At 31.3% G+C, this 15,645-nt stretch overlaps 5 protein-coding genes across 7 annotated transcripts; 4 read left to right on the forward strand and 1 right to left on the reverse strand.

Annotated features, from left to right (window-relative positions):
• Positions 1 to 387: 387 nt before the first annotated feature.
• On the forward strand, positions 388 to 1,173 carry LOC123676785 (V-type proton ATPase subunit e 2-like). The gene is made up of 4 exons (XM_045612995.1): positions 388 to 568; positions 620 to 667; positions 725 to 812; positions 985 to 1,173. Exons 1-4 carry the CDS (start codon positions 471 to 473, stop codon positions 1,006 to 1,008), a joined length of 258 nt encoding a protein of 85 aa, XP_045468951.1. The 5' UTR covers positions 388 to 470; the 3' UTR covers positions 1,009 to 1,173.
• Positions 1,174 to 1,581: 408 nt separating this feature from the next.
• LOC123676788 (cytochrome c oxidase assembly protein COX15 homolog) lies at positions 1,582 to 4,622 on the forward strand. Its single transcript, XM_045612997.1, has 7 exons — positions 1,582 to 1,804; positions 1,866 to 1,995; positions 2,525 to 2,657; positions 3,054 to 3,240; positions 3,295 to 3,562; positions 3,617 to 3,885; positions 4,369 to 4,622. The coding sequence occupies exons 1-7, from the start codon at positions 1,637 to 1,639 to the stop codon at positions 4,501 to 4,503; spliced, it is 1,290 nt and encodes a 429-aa protein (XP_045468953.1). The 5' UTR covers positions 1,582 to 1,636; the 3' UTR covers positions 4,504 to 4,622.
• LOC123676789 (ubiquitin domain-containing protein 2) lies at positions 4,614 to 8,426 on the reverse strand. Of its 2 annotated transcripts, none has more exons than XM_045612999.1 (4): positions 8,116 to 8,426; positions 7,319 to 7,797; positions 6,999 to 7,194; positions 4,614 to 6,895 (listed from the first exon to the last, which is right to left on the reverse strand). In XM_045612999.1, exons 1-3 carry the CDS (start codon positions 8,192 to 8,194, stop codon positions 7,042 to 7,044), a joined length of 711 nt encoding a protein of 236 aa, XP_045468955.1. In that variant the 5' UTR covers positions 8,195 to 8,426; the 3' UTR covers positions 4,614 to 6,895; positions 6,999 to 7,041. The 2 variants fall into 2 exon arrangements, with proteins under 2 accessions (XP_045468955.1, XP_045468954.1); XM_045612998.1 differs by having other exon boundaries at positions 4,614 to 6,852; positions 8,116 to 8,425.
• Positions 8,427 to 8,576: 150 nt separating this feature from the next.
• On the forward strand, positions 8,577 to 12,159 carry LOC123676786 (ADAM 17-like protease). The gene is made up of 11 exons (XM_045612996.1): positions 8,577 to 8,805; positions 8,872 to 9,111; positions 9,175 to 9,302; positions 9,411 to 9,722; positions 9,775 to 9,969; positions 10,056 to 10,194; positions 10,682 to 10,917; positions 10,983 to 11,185; positions 11,306 to 11,544; positions 11,614 to 11,729; positions 11,788 to 12,159. Exons 1-11 carry the CDS (start codon positions 8,736 to 8,738, stop codon positions 12,076 to 12,078), a joined length of 2,169 nt encoding a protein of 722 aa, XP_045468952.1. The 5' UTR covers positions 8,577 to 8,735; the 3' UTR covers positions 12,079 to 12,159.
• Positions 12,160 to 12,851: 692 nt separating this feature from the next.
• Positions 12,852 to 14,781, forward strand: LOC123676790 (probable proline--tRNA ligase, mitochondrial). Of its 2 annotated transcripts, none has more exons than XM_045613001.1 (7): positions 12,852 to 13,044; positions 13,114 to 13,291; positions 13,436 to 13,506; positions 13,561 to 13,819; positions 13,871 to 14,058; positions 14,122 to 14,337; positions 14,406 to 14,781. In XM_045613001.1, the coding sequence occupies exons 1-7, from the start codon at positions 12,937 to 12,939 to the stop codon at positions 14,709 to 14,711; spliced, it is 1,326 nt and encodes a 441-aa protein (XP_045468957.1). In that variant the 5' UTR covers positions 12,852 to 12,936; the 3' UTR covers positions 14,712 to 14,781. The 2 variants fall into 2 exon arrangements, with proteins under 2 accessions (XP_045468957.1, XP_045468958.1); XM_045613002.1 differs by having other exon boundaries at positions 12,914 to 13,055.
• The last annotated feature ends 864 nt before the right edge of the window (positions 14,782 to 15,645 follow it).

A 15,645-nucleotide genomic window follows, 5' to 3' on the forward strand; every position in this document is an offset into this window, starting at 1 on the left:
ATTCAAGCGAATACCTTCAGAAAATCGTGCATTCAACTTTTAAGTAGAATTATATTAATATTTCCTATGAGGAACAAACACCTTTTCAGTAAAAAAATTTAAAAAATGTTTAATTACATAATTCACAGATGGATACCTATTTCAGCAGTTCAATAAATGTTGACTAGAGGTCACCGCAGAAATTAGGCAACACAATATACAGTAGGTATATTGATATTATTTATCGGTTTTTCTAAAAGAAATATGATGCCTTAAAATTGTTTATTGTAATAGTTTATTATTCAGAACTATACAGAGATTGTTGATGAAATTTGAATTTGAGTAGTGAATGGGAACACATATTTCCTCCCACGATCAACAATTGGCAAACATGTGATAACTGATTACAAGGCCTACTGTCAAAACAAGTCATATGATTTGTATTGATTGGGAGTGTTAGAATCACATTTTTATTCCAGTTTTTTGAAAAAATGGGGGCAGCAGCATTGCCTTTTATTGTATTCACCGTTTTATGGGGAGCTGTAGGAGGCGTAGCTCCATTTTTTGTACCGAAAGGTCCTAATAAAGGGTAAATTAATGAATGTTTTCTGTATTGGATTGTACAATGTCTTTCTTTTAGAATAATCCAAGTTTTACTGATTTTGACGGGGGTTTGCTGTTGGTTGTTGTAAGTGAAGTGAAATTATGATATTCTTGTAAAATAATCTTACTCAAATAATTTTAGTTGGCTTTGCTGCTATGTCGTTCAAATGAACCCACTTATAGGACCTAGAATTGAAAAAGAAACTGTGCTCATTATTGCAAGACAATGGGTAAGTTTTGTTGTGAATCTACAAGTCGATATACCTCAGGTTCTTATTGGAAGATACTATAACTATATTTCTGAATTCCTCAATAATTTCAATGTAATTTATAGGTCTTATATTTTTGATTCTCTTTCGATATTTATAGCAAAGTGATAATGAAATACCTTCTTTTTTTCAGGGAGAAGCTATCAAGCAAGATTAAGTTATACAAGAATTTTTTTATTATATAGGATATCATTTTGAATTTGATTAGAGGTAAAATTTATTAATGTAATTTTATGTATATTGTTGTAAAAAAGTTATATTCACTTTTGTGAATATGTATAAATGAAATTATCTCATCAAAATAAATAATTTTTCTGTTCAAGTGTTAAGTTTGATTTTGGCCTTCTCAATTTTTTGAAATTCTCAATAATGGTTATTCAGCAGAATATATTAGCACAGACTAGTAATCTGTGATATTAGTTTTTTATGTGAAGCAAAGTTAAACAAATTCACTGAATTACTTTCTAAACTCTTCAATTATTTCTCGACTTCTAACCTTCAATTTTGTTGAATGAGATATTTAAGTAATGAATAAATAACAAATAGCAACGAATTACATTTCAATATTCTAATCGAGTCAAATTGAAATTTCAAGGAGTTTGATATATTTTCATTTACTGAAGGTGTTTTATATTAATAGTTCTAAAGTACATTTCATGTATTATCATTGTAGTAATTTATGTCATTATTTTCAACAGTTGTTAGCAATGAAATTGAATTAGGTTAGTGATATTTTCCTGTCAATTCAAATGGTTATGTTTACATTTATAGTGTAGAGTTGCAAAATGTTGTCCTCACTTCGTTGTTTTAATTATGTTATGAATTCACGTAGTGGAATCAATCAATTGGTTTTGAGAAATACCCGGAATTATATCAATTTGTTAAAAAATAATTCCAGGTCATATAATTGCCTTAACTGTTCTGCGAGATCCAATCTAATACCAAAATCAAAGGTAATTCAGTTTTTCTATTCCCAATGAAATGTTATTGTGGAATATTATTTTTATTTTGCAGAGTTCATCTCTCATTCGTTATAATGTCATTAGAGGGCATAATAAATCAACCGAAAGTAATAAAGGAAAGAAAACAGTAGGATACTGGCTCCTAACGTGTAGTGGGATGGTTTTTGTTGCTGTTGTTTTAGGTAGTTTTATTTCTTATAGTGCGTTATACATTTCAATATGTGAAATATTAGAAGAACTTATAAAATCTACAGGTCGCTAATCTGTTCATTTTAACAAGTCATGATTTTGAATAAGATAAAAATATCTAAAGGCATACTGGTTTAAATAATATTGTTGTAATATTAGTAATTAGTCATATAGTTTGAAAGTAAGATTGGAATTTCATAGTTTAGCAAAATGCAATATGGTGCAAGAATCAAATGATAATATTGTCGCTATTAAAATAATGAGGATTACTTGATTTTTTAATTGTTAAACCTATGTGTAATTAATATATGTGCATCTCTTCTAAATTGATCATAATAGGACAGAATTTCTGATTCTCATCAAAATTTAAAATAATTTTAATTTGAATGGATAATGCACTATTCCTAAGTATAAAATATAATTAAGAAATAGCTAATATATGGCATGAATATTATATCATTTTAGAGAAAAAATATGTAAATATTTTTAATTCAATAGTTTAATGCTTTCCTATTAAATAAGGTGGTGTTACAAGATTGACAGAATCTGGACTTTCTATGGTGACATGGAAACTTCTTGGTGAAAAAATGCCTAGATCTGAGGAAGAATGGCAGGCAGAATTTGCAAATTATCAACAATATCCAGAATTCAAAATGTAAGGATGTTGAAAATTTTGAATAAAAAAAAAACTAAAATTACCAAAGTTTATGTGGGAGCTATGCATCAAATACAACTAATAATAAGCTGCCTAGCAGCATAATTGAAACCAGCATCATTCCAAAATCCAAAAACAATTTCTTACATTCATAACTCCGAAACTATAAGATCTAAGTCTTTATGGTAAAAAATATTGTTTCATCATCTTAGCAATACATGTTTTCAATTTTTGAGTATGTGTCCTCTAATATAAGAAAAAGTATTGTTTTTCAGTTCCAATTATTTTATTTGTATGTCTACAATGGTAGAGAGCTTATTCCAGTTGAAAGTATATGAGTCTGTTCCGTTTCCACTCTAGGTACTGCACTGGTTATATTTTCTATTTATATTACAGAAAAAATAGAGATATGACTTTATCCGAATTCAAATGGATTTGGTACATGGAGTTTGGTCATAGAATGTGGGGACGAGCCATTGGAACAGTTTTTGCTGTACCAGCAGCTTACTTCTGGTTTAAAGGAATGCTATCAAAAAGCATGAAAATAAGAATCGTAGCCTTTGGACTTTTGATAGGAGCTCAAGTGAGTTCAAATCCGAATTGAAATATCCATTTTGTATTTTGAATATTTATTTAGGGTCTAATGGGTTGGTATATGGTAAAATCTGGTCTTGAAGATCGTTTCCATGGCCAAAGTGACGTTCCTAGAGTTTCCCAGTACCGCCTAGCTTCACATTTATCACTTGCGTTTATACTTTATACACTCCTGTTATGGTCAGCTTTAGATAATTTGCTACCTGCACAAACATTAGAAACGGCTCAACAAAGTATTATTAAAGCAGCAAGAAAGTTCAGAATGCTTGCACATAGCTGTAAAGGACTCGTTTTTTTAACAGCTATCTCAGGTGAGATATCTCTCAATTCAAATTAACACTGTATAATGTACAAATATCTTTTAGGAGCATTTGTAGCTGGTTTAGATGCCGGCCTTGTATATAATTCTTTCCCCAAAATGGCAGATAAATGGATTCCTGATGATATTTTGGCTTTTTCTCCAAAACTTTCGAATATAACTGAAAATCCAACAACTGTTCAGTTCGATCATAGAATATTAGGAACTACAACATTATCTTTAATAACCCTACTTTGGTGGTGGTCAAGAAAAAGGACGCTTCCGCCTAGGGCATATACAGCTGCTAAATGTTTGGCAGTCATGGCTTGGCTTCAGGTTAGTATATATTATAAATGTATCTTCTTATAGAAGAAGAACTACCTGCAAGCATCATTTGAGGTACCCTAGACTAAATGTATGTTTTTGGAACAAAGCTTCTTATTATAATTTTGCTTGCGGGACAATTCCCAGAAATCATCACGTGAGGAAAAAACGTTATTCCCCCTTTCTCTGTACACAATAGTTTGTGCGATTATCAAGTAGGCGACAAGTTGTTTGAAAGTCTACATCAATATTCATAACAAATTAGTAAGAACACAGCAACCACTGTTCAAAAAATTTTATATCTGATTGACCTAGTGAGTGAATAAATAGTCGCTCTGATGAAAGCATATTGAGCCTGTTGATTGGCAGGCGCTAATCTGCAGTGATAGAGGGAGAAGGCTTGCACTATAGGCATATCTTAACTTCTGTCAACCCATCTTTTTGACGTTGAAAGTACACCAATCTAAATCTACCTAATAATAATTTGATTTTCAGGTTGGTCTAGGAATTACAACTTTGTTAACTTATGTACCCGTTTCGGTTGCTGCGATGCATCAGAGCGGTTCTTTGATGCTGTTATCATTTGCAGTCTGGTTAACACATGAGTTGAAGAGGTTACCCAAGATATAGACTTACAAATTTTGTACAATCAGTATCCTTTCATTTTTATGGTGGAATAATTTAATTTTTTTTGTAAATAGAAGAAATTTTCCATTTTTCATTATATAGAATAAAAAGTGTTTATATTATATGGGTCTTTATTTACCAACTTCAAAATTCAACAATCATTCATCTATCACTAATGCATAACAAACTTCAAAAAATCTTTGAAATGTGCTCAACAAAATCTCAATTGTTTCAATTTGACCATAAAACACAGCACTTAAATGCTTGACAACAAGTGAGTTATTTACTATGATTTCAAAGTGCAGCTGTAAACACACTTTTGTTGCAAATATGCAAACCATGTGCCACTCATTTCAAGAAAACATTTCGGAAATGTTAAAATTAGTTTGTTTTAAGTAGCCTCTAATATTGATCTTATCTTTACTTGGTAAATTTGATTGAGATGATTAAGCAAAATAGTAATTGAATTACAATTGTTCAGTCAAAACAATAAGTTATTTCAAACATATATTGGGAACCACTAGTTCCTGCCGCACAGAAATTGAAATGGTTACAGTATTAAAAGATGCCACTGAGTCAAAAAGACCACCCTTAATTGGTCCCTTGTGGAGAATGAACCCACAAAAAAATAAATATTTTGGAATAACCTATAGTAAAAGAATAATATTTTCAAATGACTAATTAAAAAATTCCAACAACTTGTGAAGTATGTTGATAATAGTATCATAAATCTCTTTTTATGGCAGCATTGTACACTTTTATATTAATCTCTCTAGAATATACTTACAAGTCAAGTTTGTTTGAGAAATCTATTTTAAAATATAAAATAATTTTTTGTGAAACTAAATGAAATATTTTTGTTTCGCATGATTTAAAATATATAAAAATATAATTAGTATTCAGTGCTAATATCATTCCACTCTTATGGTCAGAATTACAATATTAGATAATTATATAGGTTTAATATACATGTATATTGATAGATATACAAAAATATTGCAAGGGATGAATTCACTTTTGTAATATGAATGTAAAAGTATTTGGGAAGTGAATGAAATTTTGTTAAGCAAATTTATCCCTCAAAATTGCACATAATAATTGGAACAATGTACTATATTCAATCAGTAATACACAGATATGTTCAAAAATTAAGTTTGTTGGAAATTTTTTTTTGTATAATGGTTATACGAAAAGGAATCAAGTTTCTATTTGTGCATTCAGAAATAGCTTGATGAATACAAACATCCTAATAGTAATAATCAGAAGTCAGAACTTGTTTTTATTATCACAAGTTGAATATAGATAAGACAGAGATCAAAATATCATTTCTATTTCGAATAGATAATATGAACATTGCTCTGGAAATCATATCAGGTAATTTTTAGCGAACACCTATAGATACTTTAATCAGTACAAATGAATATATTGAGAGAGAATGAAATGTTTTCAATGGTAACTTCTATAAACTTCGATGAAAAATCATAAAGTTTAAAATATTGAGTTTGAATTTTTAAGATAATAATAAATATAATAAAATGAATTTTCATTTTCTCCCAGAGAATTAATTAACAACCAAAACATTTAACCTGAGATTTATAAAAGTGAAATTTGGTTTTAAAATTGAAAAATTAATTCAACAGTTCTTTCCATAAAACACATTTCAAAATATTGTATTTTGCCCTAACCTGTTTCTTTATATTTCAATATCTTATTGAAACCAAAATTCTACCTCATGAAATGTTAAACTGAATAAATTACAAAAATTGTTTCAATTGGTAAATGTATGATATTGATCAGTCTGGCTAGGTCTGGAAATCCTGCTCTCCTTTATTAAATATTAATTAATTTTCCAAAATTAAATCAACCATTATAATTTCATGTGAAAAAGTGTATATTTCAAAAAAAGAGTAATGGAAATGCTCATAACCAACATTTTCATGAAGATCAATTACAAGTGAAGTAAATATCAATAAAACAAAGAAATTGATTGTAACTTGATTGGAGCAGGAATAGACGCTTTTTATTATTATTATACCATAAAAAGATGAAAGATATCCAATGAAATGAATACATAAATTCTATTTTTGTAATGAAATTCCTACAAAAAATATTTAACCAAGTTCTCCAGTCTAGAATATATTGTAAAAAAGAACAGTAATGAGACAGTTTCTCATCAATTTCAAATTCAAGAACCATTCAAAATAATCGGATAATTATTACGATGTAATTTGTGCTGCTAACAAAATATTATATTCACAACCTTGAAGTTTATTTCTGTTGATTATCATTTGAAAAAAGTTGTAGCCAACATTTTGAACATTCCATTGCATCCGATTGTTGATAAAATAACACCTGGAATAACAACATAAATATGTTGTCATATGTTTCAATAAACCTTGAAAAATCCCTTCATTTGTATCAACTTTTTGAATGGAAGTTTGAAATATTTAATTGAAATAATATCATGAAATGAATATCAAAAATCTGAGAGAACTCACCCTGTAAATGCATAGTTCAAAATTATCATTATGAAACTATGTGTCACGCTTGTTTATCAGTAGTAATTTCTGTATTTACAATAACTTGAATGATATATCCTACAGGAATCTTAGCTTCTTCCACACGAAGCTTATCACCCAACAGCTTTCCACCATAAAACCAGCGTTGTTTAGAAGGATCTATTGACTCCTGACTCTACAAAAAAAAAATAAACATTGCCTATTTTATCATATTCTCATCACTCTGTTTTATATCTCCACTTTCCATAAGTGTGATACGTAAATAAAGCACTGCAACTTAGCTGAAGCATTGAACTTACCTGAAGTTTCTTCTTACAACTGCTTATCGTGTCTGTCGAGTAAACCAACAACTTGACATCTGTACATGTGTGGGATAACCTCAGTTTAAGAGGAGTTTCAGTGCCACCATCAATGGGTTCTGAACATTCAGCAGGAGAGTCACGTCCATTATCTTCTTTAACAATATTAAGTGGATAAGAAAGGCAATAAATTGGTACTTGATATCTAGAGCCTAGTTCATCATAACATTCAGTTAGGTAACCATTTGGTACTGATATACTGGCCCCATCTAATATTGCTTGTGCTAGCTCATAGTCTTTAGCTTCTGCAGCAACTGTGGCTGCTCTAAGAGCATCCCAAATTTCTTTGCGACCCTCAAATGCTGGAGCTGTGTCCCAAAATTCATCTCGTTTGCTCCTTAATTGTCCTTCAGTCAATGGCACATCTGATTTCCATCGGATTATTTCATGGCACAAGGGATGATTTTTTCTTGTATTACCTATGAAATGAAAGTTAAGTTTGCAAATATATAAGTAAAGAGGAATGTTATGAATGATGTTTTGTTTGTTTTCTATCCTGATTCTTCAACGCCTCTGTGTGATTTGCATCTTCTAATTAGCTAAGAGCTTAATGAATTCAGTCCCATCTGATAACAATTAATTTCAAATGAAATGTTAAAAGAGCAATTTAGCTCTTCAGTCAAATGAAAATCACAAATTTGTAGATTTAAACTTTGACATTTGATCATTCATCCTGCCAGTTACAGCATGAAAATAATTGTACTTTCTAGGTATATTTTAGTTAATAAGTGAAGTACCTGTATTTGGTCTCGAAATTGATCCAGAGGAGTCATCTACCACACCACCCCTGCTACGTGTTCCTACACATCCTCCCATACTAACAATGACAACAAATCATATAAAAGAGGCATTTCTTGAAACTGCACTAATTTTTTCAATGTTTTTGAAGTTTTGTTCTAACATACTTTCTCAGTCCTTATGTATATAGATGTCAATAAAATATTGTTCACTTCAGATGCAATATGAAAAATCATTATCACCAATACCAATATTTTTATTATCTTTTATCTACTCTGTACTTCCTTGGGAAAATTATTTCTCTGTCATTTGTCAATTCCTTGACAAAATATGAAAAAAATTTGACGACTAGGTTCCGAAAATTATGCTACAGTGCAAATGATCTACCTAAGTTTCTGTAGCAGAAATTCATCCACAGTTAAAAAAGGACCTCTGAGTACTCTATGGAAAGGACCATGAGTGACAGATAAACTGATAGGTAAATAAATAAAAACGTCAATAATGTAAATACGCATTTAAAAATTAAAGGAGATATACTATAGACCTATTTGCTGTTCTGAAACAAAGGAAGGTTATTGTAAAGATGTTAATGATAAATCGTATTCTTATTTAGGATATTATGATTTCATTCCGAGATTCCTTTATATTTTCAGTCGCTTGTTTTACACTAGTTCATTATGAAGTTGGAGGTAATATTAAACATACAAAAGTAAATATGAACATTACCAAAGTTCATTATCATAATAAAATTGCAGCAACGCTCCAAAAAAATTTGGAGTATTTTGAAAAAATTCATGCAGATGATTTGAAACACAATGTAATAAAGAAAGGATTGAAGGAAACCAATCACCCGTTCAATAAAATTCGTGAAGTTCATGTTAATACTCTAGGTAAAAAATTCCGATTGATTTTAAGCCCAAAACAAGAAGTACTGCACTCCAAATTCAAAGCTTATGAAGTAGATGGAGATGGAAAAGAAAAAACCGTTCACATTGGTAATGAAGAACCTGTTGTAATTAATTCTAATTATAATAACTTTATTATATATATTATTACAGATACTGAATCATTTTATGAAGGAAGAGTATTTGGGGAAACATCATCACATGTTAAAATGCATATTGATGATGGTATTTTAACTGGAACCATACATTTACCTGGTGAAGAGGAAGTCTACCACATTGAGGTGATTATTTTCATTCAAAAATTAATTGAATAATTCTCTCTTGATGATTGTATTAATTTAATAATTAAGTGTAGTGTGAGACAACTTCATTTTTAAATGTTATTTAAGCCTTTGTGGCGTCATCTACCAGACTCTGATAACAGATCAATGATTGCTTATAAACAATCTGATGTGAAGTACAGTTGGAATCACCCTACTATTGAATTTCCCAAAGGACCAAAAATGTGTGGTTACGTAAAGGAAGGTCCCCCAATGGATAAGGAGGATGATGTAGATGAATATAAGAACCGTGAAAAGCGCCAAGTTGATGGTTATGAATACACTCCCAGAAAAACAAGATGCCCACTTCTATTAGTTGCTGATTATAGATTTTTCCAGGAAATGGGTGGCAGTAACACAAAAACAACAATAAATTATTTGGTAACGTTTCTCATATTTTTTTGGGTTGCTTTGAGTAAAAACAAATTTTCAGATCAGCCTTATAGATCGTGTTCATAAAATCTATAACGACACAATATGGCAAGATAGGCAGGAAGTTGATGGATTCAAAGGTATGGGATTTGTGATTAAAAAAATTGTGGTTCACAGTGAACCAACAAGAACCAAGGCAGGAGAGGCTCACTACAATATTGTTAGAGATAAATGGGACGTCAGAAATCTACTTGAGGTATTTGAGTTATTCTTCAATTCTAGTAATAGAAATATAATAAAATGGTTAGGTTCATTTTGGTTGAATACATGATATTTTTCTAGGTTTTTAGTAGAGAATTCACTCATAAGGATTTTTGTCTGGCACATCTCTTCACAGATCTGAAATTCGAGGGAGGAATTCTTGGGTTAGCCTATGTTGGCTCACCTCGAAGGAATTCTGTGGGTGGTATTTGCACCCCAGGTACCTTGTATGAGGTTTTCAGAACATAACACGTTGTTTATTTCACCTTTCACAGTTCTTGATGTGCTTTGTTTAGTGTGATGCATTTTTCTGTTGAAATTTTGCATGATTGAATATTTAGGTAATTGAGTTTTTTTTTGTTTTCTTTGTTTTTATTCAACATTTATACAAGCCCGAATGTTTTTCATTTTATTTGAATATATTTTTAATTTGTTGATTTTTTTCTATATTCATTTTTCATAGGTTATTCGTTAGAATCATTATCAATGCAAGCAGATATATGCTCCACCAAAATTTTCCTGCATGTTTTTGTTTTTTTAATTCATTTGCAGGAATTTAATTCTCTGTATATCTGGATCATTCATTTTAGTCTTGCAAGTTGATTTTGTGCTCGTTCAACACGATTTGGAAAAATAATTAGGCAAAGATGCTTATTTGTTTTTGTTCTTATTTTTGATAAATGAAAAACTCTTTATTTGTCTTATAGAATATTTCAAGAATGGCTATACTCTGTATTTGAATTCTGGCCTGAGCTCTAGCAGAAATCACTACGGTCAAAGAGTCATTACAAGAGAAGCAGATCTAGTAACAGCACATGAATTTGGCCACAATTGGGGCTCTGAACATGATCCTGATATTCCAGAATGTTCTCCAAGTGCTAGTCAAGGTGGTTCTTATTTAATGTACACATATTCAGTCAGTGGTTATGATGTAAACAATAAGGTATTAAATTACTTTTTCTCAATACGTATTTTAAATAACTTTATGCTTGTGGCTCTATCTTTCAGAAATTTTCTCCATGCAGTTTACGATCTATAAGAAAAGTTCTCCAGGCTAAATCTGGCAAGTGTTTCTCAGAACCTGAAGAGAGCTTTTGTGGTAACCTTAGAGTGGAAGGCGATGAAGAATGTGATGCTGGATTATTGGGAACAGAAGACAACGACCAGTGCTGCGATAAGGACTGTAAATTAAGACCAAGGGCTGTGTGTAGGTGAGTTATGAAGGATTATCTGGTGAATATTTTGAACTCGGAGTGGTCTTAAACGATTTGGTTGAATTTGGCTTCACTTCACTGCTTTCCTCAGTTTTTGAGTTTGCCTATTACTTTCAGTGACAAGAATTCACCTTGTTGCCAGCATTGTCAGTATATGAGAGCAGGAGCAAAATGTAGGGAAGCGCAATATGCCACATGTGAACAAGAATCTCTTTGTACTGGGCACCAGGCAGAATGCCCAAAAAGTCCGCCTATGGCAGACAATACAGATTGTCAAGAAAGAGGAAAATGTAAAGATGGAAAATGTATTCCTTACTGCGAAACACAAGGATTGCAAAGTTGCATGTGTGACATAAGTGAGTTAAAGATTCAGTTATTTTGATTGAATTAATTAGATGTTTATATCTGATTATATCTTTTTCCAGTTGAAAATGCTTGCAAAAGATGTTGCCGTTCGAATATGAACGAAACATGCTCTCCAATAGATGGTGCAGATATTTTAGCAGATGGATCACCATGCATTCAAGGATTCTGTAATAATGTAAGTGATTATCGTATTCAGTCTGAAATGTTTCTATTAATCTGTACTATATTTTCAGGGTCATTGTGAGAAAACTATTCAAGATGTGGTAGAAAGATTCTGGGATATTATCGAAGATATCAATATCAATAAAGTGTTATTATTTCTTAGAGATAACATCATAGGAACTACAGTTCTAGTTACGGCATTGCTGTGGATTCCAGCAGGTTGCATTATCAATTATGTGGATAGAAGAAGAAAGAGGGAAAGAATAGATAGATGGAAGTGGCGAACAAGTGACGAATTCATTCACCCTGGTGAAGTTAACAGGATAATACATTTGAAGTTAACCAGGAACCAAAACACCTGAAGTCTATAAAAATGAATACTCAGTAGTATAAGTGCAATATAATTTTATGAGAATAACAATAAATCTTTTTTTTGTCTTAAATGAGTATATTCTAGAACCCACGTTTTTGAATAGAAGGTCGAGACATTTTGAATTTAAAGTTTATACAAATATCCCAGAAATTAACGTCCATCTGGAATAGGGTAACAGGCGAAGTCACAATAGCTATCAGGGAATTATAAGAAATAATGTAGTAGATGCTATACCATTTTAGAATCCTTTTTAAATGCTCTAACTTTTAAAGTCACTCGCCAAACTGATATTGTACAGTTTTTTTCAGTAATTGGTTAATCAGATATTAGTTTAGCATACATTATAATCCAAGCCGGAGCAGTTTGCTTAGAATTAACGGTTACAGGTAGTGTTGAATTCGAAAGGGCCAGTATTTAAAATCCCCGGAAGAAAAAGACTGTCTCAAAATCGAAACTAATTTTTGACTATCCACCCCCTAGATTTTGAAATTTTCCTCGGAGAAAATTGTCTGGATTCAACATTGGTTACAGATTTGTAGCAACATGAGTTCAAAAATCATCATATGCTGAGCATTTCCTCGAATAAAAAAATTCAATATAATTCGAAAAATACACTACTTAGTTTATTTTCTGATGTCTATTATGACTTGGCCCGTTACTGATTCCGGCTTGACGTCGACTTGTGGAACACTCTGTATATGGAATTTGTGTAGTAGGTAAAAAGTCCCTAATAGTAGATCAACCGTTGACCAATAATAAACATAACCTCATATGTTCGATGCTTAGAAGAATAACAGTCTTTGGAAGAATCTCTTCATTTATTTAATTTGGAATAAATAGAAAGAAAATGATTAAAATGCAAAGATTATCGAAAATATTTCAACCGTATCATGTTATTCCTAAAGAATTTCAGATCAAGCAAACAGAGAAGGACATGTATTCAAAAAGTGCTAAGGTAATGAATAGGTAAAAAAAATAATTAGCAAAATAATTGAGGGATCAATAAGCATTGCCATTATTTCAGCTTATGCTTGAATTGGGTATCATGAGACAAAGCAGTCCAGGCTGCTTTAATTTGCTGCCCTTAGGAATTAGAGCTTTGGAAAAACTGATTAGAATTGTAGATGAAGGAATGGATTCAATAGGGGGTCAAAAAGTGGAGTTTCCTTCTTTGATCAATCAGAAGCTATGGTCGACTTCAGGTTAGCAGATAAAATTAAAATTATATGTATATATCTGCAATCTATAAAATATATAAAGAAGAAACATCAGCAAATAGCTCAGATGAGTTATTTAATTGGTGTGTTCTGCTTTAAGTACTAAAATTGAAACTGCAATTTTTACAGGAAGAATCAATGAAGTAACAGAACTTTTCAAGTTGAAAGATAGGCATGGTCAGAATTATATTTTGGGTCCTGTAGGTAAAGTGTCATTATATTTTGAAAATCAAATGAACAATCACCTTTTTCAGACCCATGAAGAAATTGCAAGTGATCTTTTATCCCAGTGTCAGAATTCATATAAGCATTTTCCACTTATGATATATCAAATAACGAATAAATTCAGAGATGAATTGAGACCTAAACTAGGATTAATAAGAAGCAAACAATTTACCATGAAAGATATGTATAGTTTTGATATTGATCAAGAAAGTGCCATTAAAACATATGAGACTGTTACTGAAAAATATGATACTATTTTTAAAAATTTAGGAGTGAAATATCATAGAAGTAAGTAATTTCATTTCCCATAAGATGAATGAGCTAATTCAATTTTGTTAGTAAGAGGTTTTAGTGGTACAATGGGAGGAACATTATCTCACGAATATCACTATGAAGCTGAAGTTGGAGAAGATGTACTGCTAAAATGTATTAAATGTAAAGATATACTGAATTCGGAGTTAGTACAAGACAAGACTTGTCCTCAATGCGGGGAAATAGGTGATATGGATCAAACCAAAGGAATAGAGGTAAGTAACACTTTGTGTGCTTGTAGTTATATATTTGATTCTAAAACATACTTTTTCCAACAGGTGGGCCATACATTTTTGCTAGGAGACAGATATACTAAGCCATTTAGTTGTAATTTTACTGATAAGAGTGGAAAAAGCAAAAACCTTCAAATGGGCTGTTATGGACTTGGAATCACTAGAATTTTAGCTGCTTCAATAGAAACTTTGTCAACAGATGAAGAAATAAGATGGCCGAGGTTGATTGCTCCATATAGTGTTCTCATAATTCCTCCAAAAGTAAATATCAGTTTTTTCGTTAATGGCCATTTCTAAATTATTCATCTCATTCTATTTATTCATTTCAGGCAAAAAGCAAGGAGGACTTGATAGCAACCGAAAGTCTGGAGCAACTATGTCATTCCCTGAATCAGATCCCTGAACTTAAAGGTGAAATAGTGGTGGATGATAGGACAGATATGACAATAGGTCGAAGAAATATGCAAGGTAAACGCTTTGGCTATCCATTCATTATAGTTCTTGGGAAGAGAATAATGGAAGATCCAGCTCTATATGAACTACATGATATCAATAGTGGTGTACAAGTTGATTTGACATTACAAGACTTAGCAGTTTATATAAATAAGCATTTAAATGACAATAATGTTCAGTAAGAGGTTATTTGTGGAGTAAATTGTTTGAAGGATATATGTGAAGAGAATAAATGAAGAGCACTGGATAATCTTTTATTTTTTTATTTTTGGGTTAGAATCAACCATATCTATGAAATACTTTTAGCCAATACAATATCTGTATAGGCTATCCGCTTTAGGTATGAAATTATGTGATACCTAGTGAGATTTTGGTACCAACCAAAAACTTCTTGTTCTATGAAGTGTAGAAATAAGGAAAATAATCTTTCCATTTCAAAAGTGTTCGTTGAACTGACCTAAATTGGTGGCACTAGTGTAGGTATAGGGTGAATTTCATAGGAAAACTCAAAAAAGTACTGATAGAGATAAAGCAAGAAATCAGGAGGTTAGGAGGCGCTAGTGTAGCTAGAGAGCTACACCAACGCCTTCTAAATTCCTTTTTTGCTGGAGGCTTTCTCAACAGTTCTACCATAAGAGATTATTCTCCTTATCTCAACCCACCTTTTGCTTGCCCGACTAAAGCTATACATGTACGATGTTGCCGATGTGTCATTCTGGGTGTAATTTTTCATTTTACTTCATTTTAAAATTGGTTTGCTTTAATAATATAACTACGAAATTTGTACAGTTTTTCGAAATCGAATCCAAAATTCAAATATTTTTTCAACCAATTGTTGATGTTGAGTTTGTGGTAAAACTTGAAAAATCCAAAGTCTGGCAACGATGTTAGAAAACGATTAATGACGTCATTTCACTGTTTAGATGAATACATATTTTCTCTGAAGTAAGAATTTTTCGTTTGAAATGTAATGAGAATTGCGTAAAAAATGTCCTGTGAGACCAGTGTCTTAATTATGAAATTTATTGGTTCACAATATAGTCTTAATGAACGCGAAAAGTGATACTTATAAGTAACGATGTAGAGTGTAGACCAAAACATAAGAGCGGGAAAGTG

Source organism: Harmonia axyridis, chromosome 3 (genome assembly GCF_914767665.1).
Source record: "Harmonia axyridis chromosome 3, icHarAxyr1.1, whole genome shotgun sequence".
In the NCBI taxonomy this organism is placed as follows: Eukaryota; Metazoa; Arthropoda; class Insecta; order Coleoptera; family Coccinellidae; genus Harmonia; species Harmonia axyridis.

Bases quoted from the DNA above. Each gene is read 5' to 3' on its own strand.
- LOC123676789 (XM_045612999.1), bottom strand. From the start codon at position 8,194: ATGGGAGGATGTGTAGGAACACGTAGCAGGGGTGGTGTGGTAGATGAC. The intron at 7,798-8,115 runs GTACTTCACTTA...TTCATTTCATAG, and splicing joins AATTTCGAGACCAAATACAG to GTAATACAAGAAAAAATCAT. The intron at 7,195-7,318 runs GTAAGTTCAATG...TTTTTTTTGTAG, and splicing joins GTTGTAAGAAGAAACTTCAG to AGTCAGGAGTCAATAGATCC.
- LOC123676788 (XM_045612997.1), top strand. From the start codon at position 1,637: ATGTTGTCCTCACTTCGTTGTTTTAATTATGTTATGAATTCACGTAGT. The intron at 1,996-2,524 runs GTAGTTTTATTT...CTATTAAATAAG, and splicing joins TTTTGTTGCTGTTGTTTTAG to GTGGTGTTACAAGATTGACA. The intron at 3,241-3,294 runs GTGAGTTCAAAT...ATATTTATTTAG, and splicing joins GACTTTTGATAGGAGCTCAA to GGTCTAATGGGTTGGTATAT.
- LOC123676785 (XM_045612995.1), top strand. From the start codon at position 471: ATGGGGGCAGCAGCATTGCCTTTTATTGTATTCACCGTTTTATGGGGA. The intron at 569-619 runs GTAAATTAATGA...TCTTTCTTTTAG, and splicing joins CCGAAAGGTCCTAATAAAGG to AATAATCCAAGTTTTACTGA. The intron at 813-984 runs GTAAGTTTTGTT...TCTTTTTTTCAG, and splicing joins TCATTATTGCAAGACAATGG to GGAGAAGCTATCAAGCAAGA.
- LOC123676790 (XM_045613001.1), top strand. From the start codon at position 12,937: ATGATTAAAATGCAAAGATTATCGAAAATATTTCAACCGTATCATGTT. The intron at 13,045-13,113 runs GTAATGAATAGG...CCATTATTTCAG, and splicing joins TGTATTCAAAAAGTGCTAAG to CTTATGCTTGAATTGGGTAT. The intron at 13,507-13,560 runs GTAGGTAAAGTG...CACCTTTTTCAG, and splicing joins AGAATTATATTTTGGGTCCT to ACCCATGAAGAAATTGCAAG.
- LOC123676786 (XM_045612996.1), top strand. From the start codon at position 8,736: ATGATTTCATTCCGAGATTCCTTTATATTTTCAGTCGCTTGTTTTACA. The intron at 9,112-9,174 runs GTAATGAAGAAC...ATATTATTACAG, and splicing joins AGAAAAAACCGTTCACATTG to ATACTGAATCATTTTATGAA. The intron at 11,730-11,787 runs GTAAGTGATTAT...CTATATTTTCAG, and splicing joins TTCAAGGATTCTGTAATAAT to GGTCATTGTGAGAAAACTAT.